Source organism: Acipenser ruthenus, chromosome 11 (genome assembly GCF_902713425.1).
Source record: "Acipenser ruthenus chromosome 11, fAciRut3.2 maternal haplotype, whole genome shotgun sequence".
NCBI classification, from domain to species: Eukaryota; Metazoa; Chordata; class Actinopteri; order Acipenseriformes; family Acipenseridae; genus Acipenser; species Acipenser ruthenus.
In genome coordinates this window covers 6,981,337-7,000,276 of record NC_081199.1, presented here as the reverse complement: position 1 = coordinate 7,000,276, position 18,940 = coordinate 6,981,337, and the positions used below count along the sequence as shown (strand labels likewise).

General features: G+C 43.3%; 1 protein-coding gene across 7 annotated transcripts in view; it reads left to right on the top strand.

Annotated features, from left to right (window-relative positions):
• LOC117426587 (calcineurin-binding protein cabin-1-like) overlaps window positions 1–18,940 on the top strand; it is a 71,256-nt gene that overhangs the window by 4,929 nt on the left and 47,387 nt on the right. For 3 of the 7 annotated variants that reach the window (XM_059033154.1, XM_059033152.1, XM_059033153.1), the window contains exons 8-28: window positions 271–420; window positions 952–1,256; window positions 1,742–1,910; window positions 2,169–2,305; window positions 2,783–3,000; window positions 3,470–3,548; window positions 3,665–3,852; window positions 4,233–4,382; window positions 4,946–5,140; window positions 5,588–5,824; window positions 6,553–6,709; window positions 7,236–7,351; window positions 7,792–7,953; window positions 9,778–9,984; window positions 11,751–11,896; window positions 12,284–12,545; window positions 12,955–13,125; window positions 13,745–13,834; window positions 14,021–14,178; window positions 15,372–15,568; window positions 15,944–15,994. In XM_059033154.1, the coding sequence (XP_058889137.1) occupies window positions 271–420; window positions 952–1,256; window positions 1,742–1,910; window positions 2,169–2,305; window positions 2,783–3,000; window positions 3,470–3,548; window positions 3,665–3,852; window positions 4,233–4,382; window positions 4,946–5,140; window positions 5,588–5,824; window positions 6,553–6,709; window positions 7,236–7,351; window positions 7,792–7,953; window positions 9,778–9,984; window positions 11,751–11,896; window positions 12,284–12,545; window positions 12,955–13,125; window positions 13,745–13,834; window positions 14,021–14,178; window positions 15,372–15,568; window positions 15,944–15,994 (3,545 nt within the window). The remainder of the gene's footprint in view (window positions 1–270; window positions 421–951; window positions 1,257–1,741; window positions 1,911–2,168; window positions 2,306–2,782; window positions 3,001–3,469; window positions 3,549–3,664; window positions 3,853–4,232; window positions 4,383–4,945; window positions 5,141–5,587; window positions 5,825–6,552; window positions 6,710–7,235; window positions 7,352–7,791; window positions 7,954–9,777; window positions 9,985–11,750; window positions 11,897–12,283; window positions 12,546–12,954; window positions 13,126–13,744; window positions 13,835–14,020; window positions 14,179–15,371; window positions 15,569–15,943; window positions 15,995–18,940) is intronic. The other 4 variants (XM_059033158.1, XM_059033157.1, XM_059033156.1 and 1 more) reach the window with 2 other exon arrangements.

The following is an 18,940-nucleotide window of genomic DNA, read 5'->3' as shown; positions in this document are numbered from 1 at the left end:
CCTATATAATCATATTATCTGAACTAGGGAATAAGATAGTTATCTTGAATAGTGTTTAAACTAAAACACAAAGTAATGTGATTATCCTTTTTCTGGCCACTATGTGTCACAGTTGCTCATTGTCAGGGTCTGGTTTAAAAGATTCTTCTGTTGCAGATTTGTAGAGTTGACGTTGATCTGTATGTACAAATGACATGAACACAGAGTGACAGTTCCTCAGTGTGTGTCAGAGCAGTGGTCTCATTCCCTGTGCTGTGTGTTCCTGGGCAGTGACATGTCTGTCCATGCGGTGGAGGTGGATGAAGGGGAGGCGGCGGCCGTGCTCCAGGAAGCTCTGGATCTGCGCAGGAGGAGGCAGGCCCTGGACACCCGAGAGCCACAGCCCGACCTCAAACTCGTCCAGCCCATCGCTTGCTACACGTACGCTGTTTATTCATTTTACAACTTCTCTCTGTAGTCCTAATGAACAGCTCAATCAGTGTATAGTGACCACCCTCTGCTCTTCTGTTTGTGTTCAAGTGAAACCACATTGGCTTCAGTGTTACTGTAGCTGCAAAAGCCTGGCTGACCCAATATTAGGTGGGGAGCTCTATTAAAGTGGCCAGTGTTACACTCCTGGCTGTCTCTGATCAGTCTGTATTATTCTCAGTTCAGTCAGTCTGCACCTTGGCTTTTGCTACAGAACTACATCTATAAAATCAGGACATTTTTATCTGTGTTGGGGTTCTGCCAGGGCTTTTGCTTAATGCTTTAGCCGCATCGACACCCTGTCAAACGCAGCAGCACTTGATTTTTCCATGAAGGTCACCCATCGAAGTGCTGATCCGTCCTATCCTGAGACAAGATTAGAACCCCCAGGGTGTATGCAAAAACCTGGCAAATATTGTTTTAGGTCAATGAAGTGTTAAAGTAACTTCTGTTGTCTGATTATGCTGCTTGCTGTACCCCCAGATGGAAATGCCTGGGAGAGAGTCTGCTGGCCATGTACAGGCACCAGACCACCTGTGAACCACCTCGGCCAAGCCTGGGCAAGAGGATCGACCTGTCTGAATACCAGGACCCCGACCGGCTCCACACCTCCCCCCTGTCCTTCACTCCAGTCAGTGTGATCCAAATCGCCTCCAGCAACAACAGCACCTCACTGCCTGCTACAGAGCTGATCCCAACCAGCCAGCCCCCTGCCCAGCCCCCAGCCCAGACCACCGTGCTCCAGCTAGCACAGAGCCAGAACGTTGTGGAAGTGACCACGACCGTAGGTGTGTGGTAAGATGTGTATAGCGGGTAACATGGCGTACAAGACTCACTTTTTCTTTAGATGAATTGTGAACGTGTATGGATTGGCAATGGCGTATTCATATTTTCTGATTCCAACCAAGAAGCTATGTGAAGTGATTTCTTAGTCGAGTTTGTGACCTTGTGGAGGGTAGTCGAGTCACATCGTGTGGGGTTGCTCCTGCCAGCTTTGTAATAAATTCAATCATTTCTGTTTCCATTGCAGCCAGTCTAGCACCAGTCAAAAGCAAAATTAAAAAGAACAAGACAGGATGAAAAAATGGCTGACAAAACTGCAGTACTCTAGGCACTGTAAAGCTGCAGGCTGGGTTAGGACTTGTCTAGTTTTGTAAGGGAAAAATGCCTTTTGTGACAGACGTGCCTCTCGGCAGTAGAACTCCAGATCAGCTGGTCTGCTGTCAGCTGTGCTGTCTGTCAGTACTGACAGGCTGCTCTCTCTGTGTTGCAGCTGACGCGTCCCTCGCTGACAAGGTGAAGAAGCCCCCCAAGCGGAAGCGTGCTGCGGAGGAGAGTGGAGAGACAGCCAAGCGACGCTCAGCCAGGGTCCGAAACACCAAGTGCAAGAAGGAGGAGAAGATCGACTTCCAGGAGCTGCTGGTCAAGTTCCTGCCCTCCAGGTACAGTGAATACTCACCTGAGCAGAATGTGTGCCAGCTATGCCAAGGATCCAAAATATGAAACGGGCAGATGAATTAGATGGGTGAGCAAACTAACCCACCTATTACTATGAAGAATGACGAATAATACAAATAAACAAATGAACAGTTTGATCTAATTGTGACCATGGGGGTTTGTTCATGCATGTATTCATATTTAGTTTATAAAGGTAGTATACAAACATAGCAAATGCCAGAAGTTGAACGTCTCCCTCGCAGGCTGAAGAAGCTGGACCCGGAGGATGAGGATGAAAGCTTAAACAGCTATGAGATCCTCTCCGAGGTGAAGCAAGACAGCGCGCAGCTTGTCGGCTCACATTGCATGTCTTTCGACTCCACGCCCTTCATGGAATCTGGTAGGTGTTCATTCACTTACACAATATCTGTATGATAATGTAGTAAAAGAGTAGATTGCAGTCGTAATCCACATTGCAAAAAAACTACTGTTGCATCTGGAATAGCATTTTTGTCTACTGCACCTTGTTCTGGCTTTGATTTTCTTTGTCAGTTTCTATAAATGCTAACTCTAGAACTTGGGCATTGTAGCATCAAAGGGATGACATATTGCTAGTCTTTCAGTCACTTTATTTATAAGCCAAGAGAATTAATTTTGCATAGTAGTAGAGAATAGTAGTAGAGAATTAATTTTGCATGAGATCTGGCAAAATGAATCTTCAGAACCACTTGCCCGAGTTTGATAAAGCTTTCACCGTAGTTCAGTGAGCTGTTAAAAGCTGTATCTTTGGAACCACTATGCTCATGATGTGAATGTAGGAACCTGTAATGTGTCAGATTATACACTTGTGATTAATTATTATTATTTTTTTATATAGAAAGGCTAGGTGTCCACACCTTCCTGCTGAATAACATGACTAACGGTGGGATCCTGGAGCTGATGATGCGTTACCTGAAGGTGATTGGTCAGCAGTTCCTGGCGGAGTGGCCTGCAGGCCTGGCAGCAGTGGTCTTGGAGATCTACACCAGCTGGAGGCAACACAGCAGCAGCCTGCCCAACCCCCTGCTCCGGGACTGCAGCAACCAGCACATCAAGGTACAGGGCGGACTGAGGACAGGGAACAGCAAGAGAGGGAGTGCGCAGTCCTGAAGGCTTTTCCAGCCTATTACTAATTGTGTTTTCTGATAATGCTGACCTCTGCTGGTGAGGTAATACAAGTTAATAGGATATAAACTGTAAAGCTATGATCCAAATAGATTTCCCTAGTTTAATTGTAAAGTGTGTGTGTTCCCTGAAAAATCCTTGTGATAATGCAGCTTGCTGGAAAGGTTCTTAGGATTGTTCGGTTTCTCCATGAAAATCACACCCTGGACAACTCATGTTGTTAAGGAAACATTGCTGTCACGATGTTAGTTAGATTCAAATACTTTGTTCCCACTGCCGGATGGTTTTATTGGTTTCATAAGTTGGAGTCTGGTTATTGAGAACTAGCATCCTTGTGTTGCATAGGTTTGTAAAAATGAATGTGATTTATTTTTTTCCTTGTTTCTTGTTTCCCTTGTAGGATATGATGGTGATGAGCCTGTCGTGCATGGAGCTCCAGCTTGAGCAGTGGTTACTGACAAAGGGCAAAAACAGCATAAGTAAGAGCTACAGGTCTTTTTTTAATTACTGTAGTTTGAAATAGAGATGCAATCAGATTTGTAAATGGTAAATGGTGACCAACACCAGTCTCCTTGTCTCTTGTCTGTGTTCTCAGTCTCTCCACGGAAGTGCCAGTTGGGTTCAGTCTCGAATCAGTTCGGCTCCAATTTGCCCGGCCAGCATTTCCAGGGTGACCTGGTGCAGCTGGCCTTTGCCTCCTCGCAGAGGGACCTGTTTGAAGACAGCTGGCTGTCCTTCGTGGTCCGGGTCTACTGGCTCAAAGCTCGCTTCCTAGCACTGCAGGTACTGACAAGGGACAAAGAATCCACATCATTATCTTCCTCCAATGAAAGATCATTTTCTCTTGATTTGTTTTTAACATATTTGATCACAAAATAACAAAAAGCCTGATATATCAAAAAAGGCTCCAATCATCATACAGTATCTAATCAGACATTCTATAGTAAAAGAGCACTTCAGTTAGTAAGATATGGGGCTGTTAGAAAGGAACAGCTGGAGCACTCTGCTTCTCTCTGTGGAGATTCCATGGAACTCACTGTGAGGGACTTTTTATTATATGAATGTATTATATGTGTTGGCAGCCCTAATGTAATAGGGGCTTTTATCTTTAAAATGGGCACTTCACAATAAAACCCTGCCACTGCTGTTGCTGCTTGTTCCAGGGTGACATGGAGCAGGCTCTGGAGAGCTATGATATCTGCACAGGGATGCTCCAGGGCCCCACTGCGGTACAGTCTGGAGGTGAAAGTGGGGAGAAGTTCACCATCCGCCTGCCCAACCTGTGCATGGACTCAGCCATCTCCGTGGAAGAGGTGAGACTGCCGGCCCTCCAACACCTCAACGTCGGATCCGAGAACAATGTGTTTGGTTCATGGCTTGTGAATTTCATCTGCTGGAGACTTTGTTCTGACCATGTCTTTAATTATTGGGTTGAGCAGTCCAGAACATTGATCTAAACAGGTCTTCAATTGTTTCATTGGACCTACAGTTATGGCCAAATGTTTTGCATCACTCTATAGAATTACTAATTTTGAATTAAACCTGCTGAATAATGTTACATTAACATATTGAATTACATACCGCTTTGTAGTTTTCCATATACTTAACAAAAAACTGACAATTCTTTTGGCAAAATTCTGTCTCAATCCTAAAATTCTAGATGATGCAAAACTTTTGGCCATATCTGTAGGTATTCAATTAAGTACATCTTGAAATGGCATGAACCGGACTGAAAGAGCCCTAATTGAGCGCTTTATGTTATTTACTTATCCTGTAGTGTCACTGGATGCTGCATGTCAGAATTACATTTTAAATCTGGATTATTTCCTTATGCAAATGTGCCCATTCAGATGTTCTGCTCTGGCCCCCCTCGCAGGTTGACAAGAAGCTGAAGTCCCTGGAGCGCTGCCAGTCCCTGGAAGAGCTGCAGTGTCTCTTCGAGTCGGGGGATTGCCAGGCGGTGGTGCAGCTCCTCCGCCCCACTCTGAGCACAGAGGGATCGGGCCGGGCCAGGCAGCTCGAGTTCAGCACCTCCATCCCAGAGAGACCTGCTCAGCTGCTGCTGCTCCAGGTCAGGACCCCTTCACAGAACACAATGCACTGTGTGTGATGTACAGATGCACTCGCTATTGATCATATCTGCTACTAGACTAATGATTTGTGCAAGGCATTTGGAAAGGCTTGTTAGGGTGCTAGTGACTTAATCTAACACAAGAAAAATCTTAGGATCTAAGGCAATATTTTTATAAGAAAGGAACACAAAAAATAGCCAAAACGTACTTGACTTAAGGGTTGATTTGATCAAACTATACCCCACTGGGATAAACCACAGCTTTTTTTTGTATTTTTTTTTTTTTACACTACCAGGGAATCCACCTTTATGCAATCCACAGAGGCTTACCCTGGCAGGTTACTGGATGATAAAACTGACCCCTTAGTTTCTTATGAATTGTGCCATCCAATTTATGCTTGAGTGCGTGTAGTTGTAAGTGTGTTCTCCCTGTGTGCCCTGCTCCAGAACTCGCTGCTGAAGCTGAAGGATTTCCGACAGTGTCTGGAGTGCTCCGAGGTGTCTCTGAACGAAGCTATCCAGCAGATGAACAGCGTGACCGCGTCCTCCGCTAAAGAGGAGTGGGTCGCCACGGTGACACAGCTGCTGACTGGCATCAACCTCTGCCTCTCTGAGGACCCCAGCATCTTGAAGAGCTGCCTCCGGACCGCCAGCCTGGTGTGCTTCACCAGCAACCTCATACAGGTGCCACCCTGCCGCTCTGCTCGGATCCCTTCAATTAGTGTTTCTAAATCATTTGCATTGCTCAGTGGCCAGTAAAACATGTACCTGTACTAGGTTTAGCTATATATACATATCCATCTACATTCCAAGCCAGCCAACTACTGGTTGCTGAAGGAAATAACAGTAGAATGGTCATTCACTGTTTTTCACTTATTCACATTCTGACATTTTACAGCTATGGTCAAAGGTTTTGCATCACCCTATAGAATTAACTAGTTTTGCTTCATAAAGTCTAATGAAACCTGCTGAATAATGTTACTCTTGCATAGTGAATTACATAACGCTTTGTAGTTTTCCCCATATACTTAACGAAAAACTTATGGCTGGCTTCCGGTAGACACTTGCAATATCATTTTGTAGCTTCTATGATGTTCAATAAAAGATCGAAATTATGTTCCTATAGTTGTTGTTTTTTTCTTTTAAATTGTTTCAATCCTAAAATTCTAGATGATGCGAAACCTTTAGCCATAGCTGTACATGTGCATGCACTTGAATATGGATCCACATTTCGATGAACTGCGTTCCTCTCTCTCTCTCTCTCTCCTCTCTCTCTCTCTCTCTCTCTCTCTCTCTCTCTCTCTCTCTCTCTCTCTCTCTCTCTCTCTCTCTCTCTCTCTCTCTCTCTCTCTCTCTCTCTCTCTCTCTCTCTCTCTCTCTCTCTCCTCTCTGTGTGTATGTGTGCACTGCAGCTCATCGACTGCAGCATGGCGATCCCGGAGGACCCCAAGGAGCCATACATGTCATCCGTGCTGCCCTGGATCTTGCTGTACCACGTCATCAAGCAGGAGGAGGAGACCTTCCACTCCCTGCGCAGGCAGCACCGGCAGGGGAACAGCCACGAAGAGGGTGGGGGTCCTCTGTATAAACTAACGTGTGTATCCACAGGTCAGAGGAGGTACCCCCCGGAAAGTGGCAATGCGAGATCCTGACACTGGAATATTGTATGGATTAAAACTAACAAGATATGAGTCAGAACAAAAATCCAACTGCTCCTTCCTGCAACAACATGTTTCTTGCCAGTTTGATACATTTTATAAGAATGATTTTATTAGTCTCAAAGTGTGTTCTTGCCTTTGCCTTTGTAGATGTCTTCAAGATATTGGGAAAAAAATGCTTCTAGTCAAAACATTGAATTTGAGTTTCTTGTAGTATTTTTTTCTGAATTCAGCACGATTTGAGTGTTGGATAGTTATGAATGATAACTGTCATCAGTGTTCAGATCTGCCTCTGTTTAGATAATTGAAATAGACCTGTTAGGTTAACAACCCAAGATCAGGAAATGCGTAGTTATATAATTAGTCAGTTTTGTTTTAAATCTGATCTGACGGTAGTGTTGTGACGTCCTACTGATTTGTTTGAATGTATTCCTCAGATGATGCCGACGCCCCAATGCTGCCCTCGTCCCTGATGCTGCTGAACACAGCTCACGAGTACCTGGGCAGGAGGGCTTGGTGCTGCAGCTTGGATGGGGCTCTCCTAAAGTTCTATGTAGGTCTTGCTGTATTGCACACCACAGACATTTTCCCACAGTCCACGATCATGTTAATACTACTATATCATTCAATGGTATCTTAACTATATAACACTTTGTTTTTAGGGTTTTTTTTTTGCTTTTTTATAATCTTTGTATGTGTGTTTGTTTATTTATTTATTTATTTATTTACATGCTTTTGACTAAATGTAAGTAGCCCATTCCATGTTATGTGTTTTACAGCAACATTAAGCACTCTGGAAATCATTCCTTATGAGTTTAAAAAAAAAATAAAAGAAAATGTTCCTTTGGCTATATAACTTTAAAAATATGTGTTACACCAGGTGTTCAGCCTCCATTACAGTGCGGGAGGATGTGCTCCAAACTGGAACACACGTAACATGGAATGGGCCAGGTTTGGTGTTTCATTGAAAGCGTGCCCCTCTGTGTCTGTCAGGTGCGTGTGCTGCAGAAGGAGCTGGCTGCCTCCACCTCGGAGGATGCTCACCCCTACAAAGAGGAGCTGGAGACTGCTCTGGAGCAGTGTTTCTACTGCCTGTACTCCTACCCCAGCAAGAAGAACAAGGCGCGCTACCTCGAGGAGCACTCCGCACAGCAGGTCAGGAGGGACTCCTCATAGAGCCTCGCTCGCTGTTCTCTGCCACAATACTACGGGATCGAAATGAAAGCCATTACCCAACTAAGTTTAATTACACTGAGCACCCTCTCTGTATGGGACAGCTGACAAAGCAGTCCTCTACAGGGAGGAAGAGGAACAAAATATTCAGTTGCAGTGGTGTTTTTAGCTTTAATTGACTCTCAGAAACATGCTTTTTTTTAGTGCAGTAAATAATCAAGATTGAACAAATGATTGATTTGATATTCTGCCCATGGGTGATTGTTCTAACCTAATGAGCCGTGCATTCCCATTGCGAGCAGTGCTTCTGCTGCCTGCATGAAGAGCAGTGCCCAGAACGTGAAGGAGAACCTAGTGCATTAATGAGCATTGTTGGTGTTGTAGTCACAGAGCATTGCTTCAGCTGCACTCTAGATACTGAGCATTAGGAAGTGAGATACCTTCAACAGCAGGCACTCTTGACAGATGCAGTCAGTGTGTTTACATTTGCTTAGCCTGATGTACAAACCATCAATATATATTATGTTTTATAAAAACCAGACTTTAAAGGGGGGATTGCGTATTGCATATTAACAATCCGTCTGATCAAACCCTTTTCATATACAAAGCAAGGTAGAGAAGCAATACCGTAGCAGACCACCAGGGGGCATGTTGTACTGGAAAGTTTAGCTTCACAGCGGGTTTTGTTTTGGTCTGCTTTTGTATTTATCAATTGGAAGATAATAATTTAAGCATGCAGTCTTTCAAGCATGAGTGCTCATTTTGAAAGAGGCCCTGTCCTGAAATGGGGGTGAGAAGAAGCAGGTTTTAAGAGACGTTATTCCAGGTCACCGGGGTCAGTGTGTCTGGTATTTCACAAAGCAGGCTGGGGGTGTTTACTCCGTCATTAGTAACGAATAAAGGCATATGCACGCAAACACTTAAAGTATTCCAGATTTAAACCCCTTAAATACATTTACACCCACAAAGTCTCTAAAGATCGAAAAGGTTAAGGTTGACCGCCCCACTGAACCCACATAAAGAGTTTCTATAGCAACCCCACACTGGCATTGAGACAGCTTCTAAGTGCATTTAAAAAAAATAATTCTGCACATATTTACACAGTCCTTACTTATCTATGGAACTATGCTCAGGGGAAGCGAACACGGCATGTGTTGAATATGTGGTGCTTGCACATGTGTTTTCAATGAGCAATGAGGAGATTCTTTCCTAGCTCCCTCCTGAAACGCAGCCAGTTCAGACCTCATGCAGACGCCCTAAATAAAATAATAAAACTCATGTTTGTTTGGCTTGTGTATGAGTCAGACAGCTTGGAATCTGGTTTTTCACCCAGCTTTTACTGCAGTTTGAAATCCCATGTATTAGCCTGTGGCTGTGAGCGAATATCCTAACTTTTGCATTTTCTGTTTTTTGATGCAAGGTTTAAAGGGGCAATGTGCTATTAGCACTGGAGGCCTGGAGTGGTTGATAAGCAAACTGGGATTCTTCCTGTTTGTAGTGTTACGCACTGACCCACATTCATTTGTAAGGCGCGGTGTATGAGGGGTTTTGAATTGCCAAAATAATGCCAAACTAGCTCCACGCTTTATTAAAATGCAAACCTATTTAACCTTTGGTTGTACTTCAGTGTTGATGCTATTCTGATTTCTTCTTCTATTCTGATTTAGAAATGTATTTATTTTTATAACACAGACATGAATCACCAACCACATAATAGACCGTTTCGTCCCCCTCCCCTTTTTTAATTGGATCTTTTGCTGTTTAGCACAGTGTCTGAGAGCCTTCCTTCCTTCTTACTTTGTGCAGGTGGACCTGATGTGGGGTGAAGCCTTGTTCCTGTTCGAGTATGTCAAGCCCAAGACTCTGCCGGAGTTTGACAGCTACAAGGCGAGCACAGTGTCTGCAGACCTGGCCAACCTGCTGAGGAAGATCTCCTTCATTGTCCCTTGCAGCGAGACCCCCAAACTCTCAATGGAGGAGGTGTCTGCCTTCATCGAGGGGACCTCCGACAAGGTAAACCACAGCAGGCCAGAAGAGACTATATGAGCAAAATCATATGGTCTCCAAATGTGTCACTTGAATTGTTCTTTCTACAAACGTTGCCATTCCAGTATCATGCATGAGAAGAAAATTGTCTCGATTGGATAGTATCAGAAATAAGAGTCAGGGAAAGCTGTAGTTCAAGCACGTATGTGCACTTTTAATACACAAGCAACAAAACACATGGACAAATAAACAGGCACAAGGGCCAAAACAAAAGGTTAAACAAAACAATTCTGCTGTCAGGCTGGGCATGCACCTTCACTGACCAAGTTCTCCAAAAACACAGTACATAAACTCACCAAAACACCACTTACTCCCTCTCCCAGACAAAGGATGTCTCCTTCCTTATATACATGTGGCCCTCAATTACCAATATTAGCACTCAATTACCTAATTGGGGAATGGCCACACCTGTGATTGCTGACGGACAGATTTAACCCCATCCCTGCCAGCCTTATATTACCACACACACACACTTTTTACATAAAGGGCTTTCGCCCTGCTGCATGTACAGCATCTCATATGAGCTGAGTGAGAGTTGAGAGCAACTATTCAGCAACAATCATGGGAACTTCCCTAGGGATTCCTCCCTGAGCACAATGGATGCATTGGCCAGCATGCCCATCAATACAGTATCATCTGGGAGCTACAGATTGTGAGCTTGTGCAGCAGGTCACATTATCTTCTTGAGCAGTCAATTTAGACTAGTAGAATGCTTAGTTTTCTTCGCATGTATACAGCAGCCAAGAGACACCAGATAGTTTGGTTAGTAACATATTTACAGTGTTCTTTATAAATGCAAAATTAGCTCTTTTTTTTTTTACCAGTTGGATAGGTAAAAACAGACGCATCATCTCAATGAAATCTTCCTGTCCACGGCATCTTCCTGTATATCTCGATGTCTGTGCATTTGTATTTTCATAGTATCTGTTTGTACCTACACTTTGTGTGTAGCTGGCCGTCTGTAGGTAAAAACAATTATTAAAGCAAAACCAGCAACACTGATTGAAATGGCAGACCCCGATTTATGGAATAATAGAACAAGCAGTGCCTAGCATAGTGGAGTCATCATTCACAATGTGACCACACTCTGACATGTGTTGTCAAAGCCTGTGTTAAGTAGTTCTCTGGAACCAAAAAGACCAATTTCATTTTCTGCGTTCAGTATTATTACTTTAATAATGTAACACGCCGGTAATGGGCAGAACAGAATAATCATGTAATATGAAATGCAGAAGAAAAAGGCGAGTACATATATTTAAATCCTCTTAGTGATGAAAATCCGACAGAGAAGTGCTTTAACTGACCTTGCTGTAGAAGATGAGCAGGAAAGGGTTCCAGACTTTGGAAGCTGGAAATGTTCTTGTTGATGATTTATATCTGTTGGAAATGGATTGTGCCAAGCACTCATTGATATCGCCCTGTTTACATGGGGGCTGTTCCAAAGACAACAGAGTAGCGACACTGGAATAAAACAGTTGGATTTTTTCCCTCCTTTTCTCTTGGCAGTTGCATTTTATTTAGCTGTTAAGACAGTTGGCGGAGTCATTTAAAGCACAAACAGCATTTGTGGTTAGAGCAGGAAAATTGGAACATATTCATTCCTGCTACCATTTCTGACTAAATTTGTCTCTTCCAAGCTGCTAACCTGTGTTTTTTTGTTTTTGTATTTCTGCTGTACTGTATTTTATGATTCAAGTTTGCTTCATGGGTACCATCGTTTCATTCTTGTCCAGGTGCCAGGTCTCCCCGAAGGAGCTAGTCCAGCGCCCCCTCTGGTGTGTGAGCTGTATTACCTCCTGGCTGATTATCACTTCAAAAACAAGGAGCAGTCGAAAGCGATTAAATTCTACATGCATGACATCTGCATATCTCCAGACAGGTCAGTACTGGAGAATTCTGCAGCTGTGGCGGAGGATGTGTGTCATTGCTGATTTTATGTGCAGGGTTGGAGTCGATTCCTGTTTTTCAATTCCAATTCCTTTTTAAAATCAAATTTTCCTTCGAAGGAATTGGAATTGATATTTTAGACATAGTAATTGCTGGGATTACTCAACTGCTTTTCATTTGAAACCGATTGAATTGACAGTGATTTCAATTTAAGTAATGTGTTGCCATTGTGAGAAGCTTGTTTTAACGGAATACTGCGAACTGCAATATTGATCAGTGATGTGTTGGAATTGATGTAAAAGGGAATGAGAGTTGGAACTGGTTTTAAAAAGGAATTAGAACTGACCCCAGCCCTGTTTGTGTGTTGGTTACGGTGCAGGTTTGATTCGTGGGCCGGTATGGCGCTGGCCAGAGCCAGCCGCATTCAGGACAAGCTGAACTCTAACGAGCTGAAGAGTGACGGGCCGATCTGGAAGCACTCCCTGTCGGTTCTGAACTGCTTCAAGCGGGCCGTGGAGGTGGACTTCTCCAACCTGTCCCTGTGGATCGAGTACGGCACAATATCCTATGCTCTGCATTCCTTCGCCTCGCGGCTGGTCAAGCAGTACAGGAGTGACCTGCCTGCGGAATTCATCAAGCAGGTAGAGATGAGACTGACCTAGCGAGTCATTGAGCACAGGGCTGTGACCAAGGGCCATGGAAACAAGGACAAAAAATAAAATAATTATGCACCAATTAAAAAGCTAATTTGAAACCTTTTAGTTTGAGTTTGCGAGCAATTGGATTGTAAACATTCACACATTTTTGTTTTTCTTTTCAAATCATATCTTAGGGTGCAAAAAATGTAAAAAAAAAATTAAAAAATCAGACAGACTGAGCTCTTCAGAAGACTGCACTAATTGGAGCCTGAGCTGTCTGCCGATGCTGCTGTGTGACATTGATGTGTGTACGCTGCCTCTTTGTCATGCTGATTGCTCTTGTAGAGGGTCCCCAGGGGGCTGTGCTGGTGTTCCCAGGGGTGCTCCTCTGATGAAGCCCTGTGTGTTGCAGATGGAGGAGCGCAGGGACAGCATGCTGGAGACGGCCTCGCGCTGCTTCCAGGCAGCCTCTCAATGCGAAGGGGACGGGGACGAGGAGGAGTGGCTGATCCACTACATGCTGGGGAAGATCGCAGAGAAACGCAAGCAGCCCCCAAAAGACTATCTGCTGCTCTATAAACAGGTCTGGATCAGGGTGCTTGCATTCTAACTACTTCAAAAGCGTCATTGAAGACTGCCACTCGCAGTAAAACCTGCTGCAAAGTGTTACGCAGTTGAGGTTAGAATAACCAAGACACACAACTAGCTTGCATTTCCCATCTTGGCTGATGGCCCTTGTGCTCCCTGGGGTTAAGGAAGAAAGTTGGCTAGGGAGGGTTACGATTTTAGGAGTAATCCCAAATTATTATTTATTTATTTATTTATTTATTTATTTATTTATTTTTAAATCATTGTTGTAAAAAGTAAATGACAAAAGTCTGCTCGTCTCTCATAAGATATAATTACCAGTAAGAAAGCCTGGAGGCGGGGTGTCATGTAGCTTTGGCCCTGAGGACTAGCCTTGAAGTCACACAGGAAGGAGTTGCCGTTACTCTGCGGGTTATGCTGGAGCTGTGCACCTTTTGAAGCAGGCAGATCTGGACCGTGTGTTTACAGCACGGTGGCTCACACTGAATGGTGCGATTACAATGTTCTGTAATGCTTTATTGTACAGTTAATATATACCATGACCAAGAAGACTCAAAACTGTGTTTTCAGTTGTTTACTGTAAATTCCCTCCCCCGTTCTTCTGTCTTCTTCAGGCGGCTCATTACTTGCATGAGGAGGCTGCCCGATACCCACGAAAGATTCACTACCATAACCCACCTGGTCTAGCCATGGAAGCTCTGGAGGTACAGTTTTATTGTATTGTGACTAGGAAAAGAGGAGTTTATTCCAAAACTAAAAAAGTATAGTCGATGTTTTGTTCTGCCTGTCGTGCCCTATATGTGGTCTGTGTGTCTTGCACAGACCACGTCCTCAACACTAGGATAGTCTGTGTCCCCGGCAGTGCTTTTTAACTGTGTTCACCTGTTCAGCTGCACTTCCGGGTCAGTGCATCCATCCTGAAGTTGCTGGAGGCAGGGGAGGGGGAGCAGGCGCAGGACCGGGAGATGATGTTTAACATCCTGAAGGAAGCAGCCGAGGGGGCTTTCGCCCGGGGGGAGGAGAAGAACACTCCCAAAGCCAGTGAGAAGTGAGTAGTGGAGGCTCCCGGTCAGACCTGCATTCACTTCTGTGTTTTCTTGTACAATGCCTTTCTGACTGGATGGAACACCTAACCACAAGAGAAAAGGTTGGGGAAAAATATTACTAGTGAATTTAGTACAGGAGTTCCTCAGTCCTGAATTCTTTCACCAATACAAAGCCAGTTTTATTAGTCTTATTTTTTCCATGTAGTTATTGACATTACAGCTGGAATGAAACTTGATAAGCTGTTCCAGATGACCAGTCCATGACTACAGTGTATAATCAGTCCTCCTCTTAAAAACATATCAACTTTCAAGAAGACGTCCTAATTCGTTGACTCACGAAGGGATTTGAAAACTTCTCTTCCTTCTGTTGTAGGCAAGCATTTCATTTCTGTTTTATTCCACAAATTTAATTTATGTACTGTGATGGATATTTTCTTGAACCATGGGATGTCCTTAAATGAAAGGATTGGCAACAATGGTATCCCTTTTGGAAATACTTTATGATGACTTTGTAATAAAGTGAAGTAAATGTAATTTGTGCTGCGTATTGTGTTACATGCACAACGCTTGCTTCCTCGGAAGTCTGGGGAACAGGAAATGTAATCCTTTTGGCCGTGCAGGAAGGGGGCTGATTAGTGCATTGCTGGCATTGGGGCTGAGTAGATAAAAAGCAGTTTAACTCAGATAGATCACACCCGAGTCCGGCTTGTTCTGCTGCATGGGCAGTGATAGTTCTTTGCTGATTGTGGAGTCTGTTTCCTGGGCGGTCATGAACCTCCGCTTGTCACAGGAAGATTAGGGTTATTATCCACCGCTGGGAGATGGACTCTGGACTAGTTACTAGAGTATCGGAATCTGGTGGTAGATGCCCTTTCCCTCTGTTTTTCTGAATGTCATGCTTTCATTTTTACACCGGCATACCCTGGATTTAGGTCATGGTTCTCCCTGTTTTTATGATTGACAGTTCTATTTTTCTATCATTTTCTAAATATATTATCCACAGTGGGGGTGCAAATCCCAGACAATAGGGGATGTAGTGGAGGCACATGTCAGTATATTTGTCATCCTTACATTGTGAATTCTGTCTGTGTTCTTTGCAGTGCTGTGTGTGTGTGTGTGTGTGTGTGTGTGTGTGTGTGTGCCTTGTCCAGGTATATGTCTGTTCTTGATCCACCTTGTTTTCATCACTCTCCAGGGAGAAGTCCTTTTCAGTGAACGATGACGACTCGCACTCCTCAACAGGAACGGCACAGGGTCCCGGGACGTACCTCCCGTCCACCGGTCCAGGTCTGACATCACCACCTTACACAGCCACTCCGGTGGACCACGATTACGTGAAACGTAAAACCCTTCGTCAGCAGCAGCAGAAGCAGGAGCAGGCCCTGGCTGATGGTACAGTCCCTGTTCTAGATACTGCCACTCCAGGGAGGTGCTTTTAAATCACGGGGCGGGGACTACTGTAATAATCACTACACTGGGTAGAAATTGAATGATGACCCAGCCTGTACGGGGTGATAGGGAAGTGGTAAGATGGGCAATATGGCTGCAGGTCAACCTCTTGATTTAATACTACCATTCTTCCTCTCGTTCAAATTGAGATTACCCTTGTTTTAACTTAGACTTGATGGCGTGTTCACTAGGCTGGCTGTCAGGAAATTTACCATCTGTAACTAAATACTTTTTTTTTAATTTAGCATCTATGGCTTTTGCAGTAGGCTATTGACATCCAGCAAAGTTTGTTTTGTTTTTACTCTTTCAACACTGCAGACTTGCAAAGAGGTCTGGAGAAAAATAACTCCATTCAACACAGCAAACAAGGTAAACCGGTACCAGTCTTGGGTATGGCACTAAATCATTTTCACTGATTTCCATTTAAGTGACTAAAACTTTATTTTTGTTAGCTATAGTGGGTTTGTCTTCTTGAAAAAAAAACCTCCTTGCATTCTCCCATTAGATGCTCATTACCTAGCTTTTTTTCTAAAAGCAAGTTGGAGAGTGGTTTATAACAGCATGCTGCAGTCCTCACTGGGGCTGACACAGTCCCAATTCAGACCAGTTTCATCTCAGACTGCTGCAGATGGAAAGCAAAACGAGCCCTCCTCATGGTTACACAACAAACGAACAAGGCATTGTTGAGGATGAATTTCTTTCTTTCTTTATTAAGGCTTTTCTTCTTTTGCTTGTCTCCCATCCCTCTGAGCTTTGTTTTTCCTTCCGCTTCTGATCCACCTGTTAGTGTTTCCTACTGTAGCATGTACACTTTCGCTGTGTCCGGTCTCCCATTGACTTCTTAAGATTTCACAAGAAGATACAGTCTCTGGGATGTTGCATGGATCCCCTTTTAAAATCAATACTGCAGAGGATCTCATGAAGTAAAGAACATTCTGCTTTTCAAATTAAGGAAGATACTGAACAACACAGAAAACCTAAGAAGCACCAAACAGTTAATCGTGAGACAACGGTGACGAGAACAATACGTGGGATCTATCTAACAGAGAAACCCAAAGTGTAACGGTGATACAGTGTTGTTTTATAGCCTTCTATAAACATCTTGATGAGGGTTAAAGGTGTGAATCTGACTGAGGACACTCACAAGGACTTTGCATCAACACTGGGTAATAGCAATGGGAAAGACTTAACATATATTGTGTTGTCTTTATATTTGATAAACTGTATGTAATATACCTATTGGAAGCATAATCAATTTCATATAAAATAGGTTCTCCAGTAACACAAGACATTTAGATAGTTGTATAATTTCAAACAAACACAGAAATCTGGCATTTGGAAGGTTGTTTTTGTTTTGTGAGATTCTGCTTGTATTTATAGCATGAGTGTGAGGGATTAATGTATGATGCACTGTGAGCGGGTAGAACAGACGGGACTCCGCGGGGGTGAGAATATCCAAATACTGAGCTTGGGCGTGAATCGCCAAATTTAAAGGCAGTTTCAAACAGTGGTTGTGTTTATAGGGGGTGTTTGTGTGGACAAAAAAGAAAAATGAAACCTCTCCAAAAAGATAATAACTATTATCCCTACTTAGACAAATAATTGTTCAAGTCTTTTCCCCTCCTTTTTTTTTATTTTGTCCTTTGGGGAGGCATGGATTCATAAATGACTGTGATGGGAGTCAACAGAATGGTGCAATACAAGTGTGTGTGTGTGTGTGTGTCTGATTGCACTAGTATTTTTGATTGATTTATTTTTAATCTGAAGTACACTGTTTATTGTCTGTGTTTCCATAGAGATTATCTGACGACCTTTCAGAATGTGTTTTTTAATTAGTTGTTCCTCTTGGAGGAGGGTTGATATTGTGGTACTGATGATGCCTATCAGTGTAGTGTAGTTAAAAAGCAAATGCGGGTCTGTACACATTAAGATGCAATAAGGAATGTTTTATTTGGGGACGGCTCTCATTACATTAAGTCAGTCTATCTAACTGTATTGGATTCACAGGTTCAGTGCTGCCCTAGCGTGCTGTCCTGTGAAGGGATCTCGCCCTCTCCCTCTCCAGTGCTGGAGTTCACTACTGTGAGGGGTTATTTATGTGTCCACCGCCTGTGTTTGTTGTAGGCAGCTGTGTGTCTCTGAATGTACGTGTTTATATTCAGCAGCTACAGCAATCCCTTGGCCAGCACTTGCCAGTGAGCTACCTGTCATCATTCACTTCACCTTGATTTAATTAGGCTAGGCTGACAGCTAGACAGCTCGTCGGTTCCCTTTGACAAGATTATTATACATCTGTGATACAGGGGAGTGGGGGGAAAAATCCCGATCCTTACTTTATACAGTACAATAAACTCCTGCACAGAAGAATAACATGTCCTAATAAAGTCTGCAGTAGATGACAGCCTGTTATCCCCAGTCAGGGGTGGCTATCCTAGACGATGGGCAAGTCGCACACATTTGTAACGTGCTTCTTATATATAATTAAAGGTTTTATGTGACCAAATATTCAGTTTGTGTTTATCAGAAGTCAAATCTGATCTAATGATGATAAATAAGAATGAAAAGATAGCAATCAGCAAATTCATTTCGAATCTCAAGTCAGACGGCATAATGAGAGATTTTAGCTCATTTTGTTTTCTGATGCATTTACTTTTATATTTTTTGCTTCGTATCCCTTTGCCCTCTTCTTTTTGTTCTGTTCCATTCTTTCATTGGAATATTAAAAGCAATGCTGCAGATCTCCCTCTTATTAAAGAATTAGACTTGTGCAGTAGTTCTGCATGACTCGTTGAATTTTGCCTGTCCCTGCTGTCTGCGTTAAGTGTGCAGCCACTTTACACTACTTTCAGATCTCATTTTAAGACACAGGTCCAAATAGAGTACCCTTTGTAAAAAAAAAAAAATGCTTGATTAGTTAAGTACAACTGCATCTTTTTTTAAAGTTACTAAAAAATGAAATCCTCACTCCGCATGCTGCTGCTATTCTCTTGATGTTTTCTCTGGGCTAAACAGATCGCTAGTCCTTCGCCGGCCTGAAAATTATACCCACAGGGCCACTCTAATTCAGCATTAGAACAAGGCCATTAGACTGCAGCCGCATGCATCCTGTAAATAATTGATTTACTTCCAGCAATATCAGTTATCAATATACAGCTTTCAATGCCACCCGGGTTTGGGCGGTCAAAACTGGATAATATATTGCCTTAGCAGGGATTATATTAGTGTTAACCCGGTAGTGTCCAATTGTAATTGATTCTAACAATGATGTAGCTAGACCCTAATCCTCAGAACTTTCCTCCTTAAATCAGGAAGTTC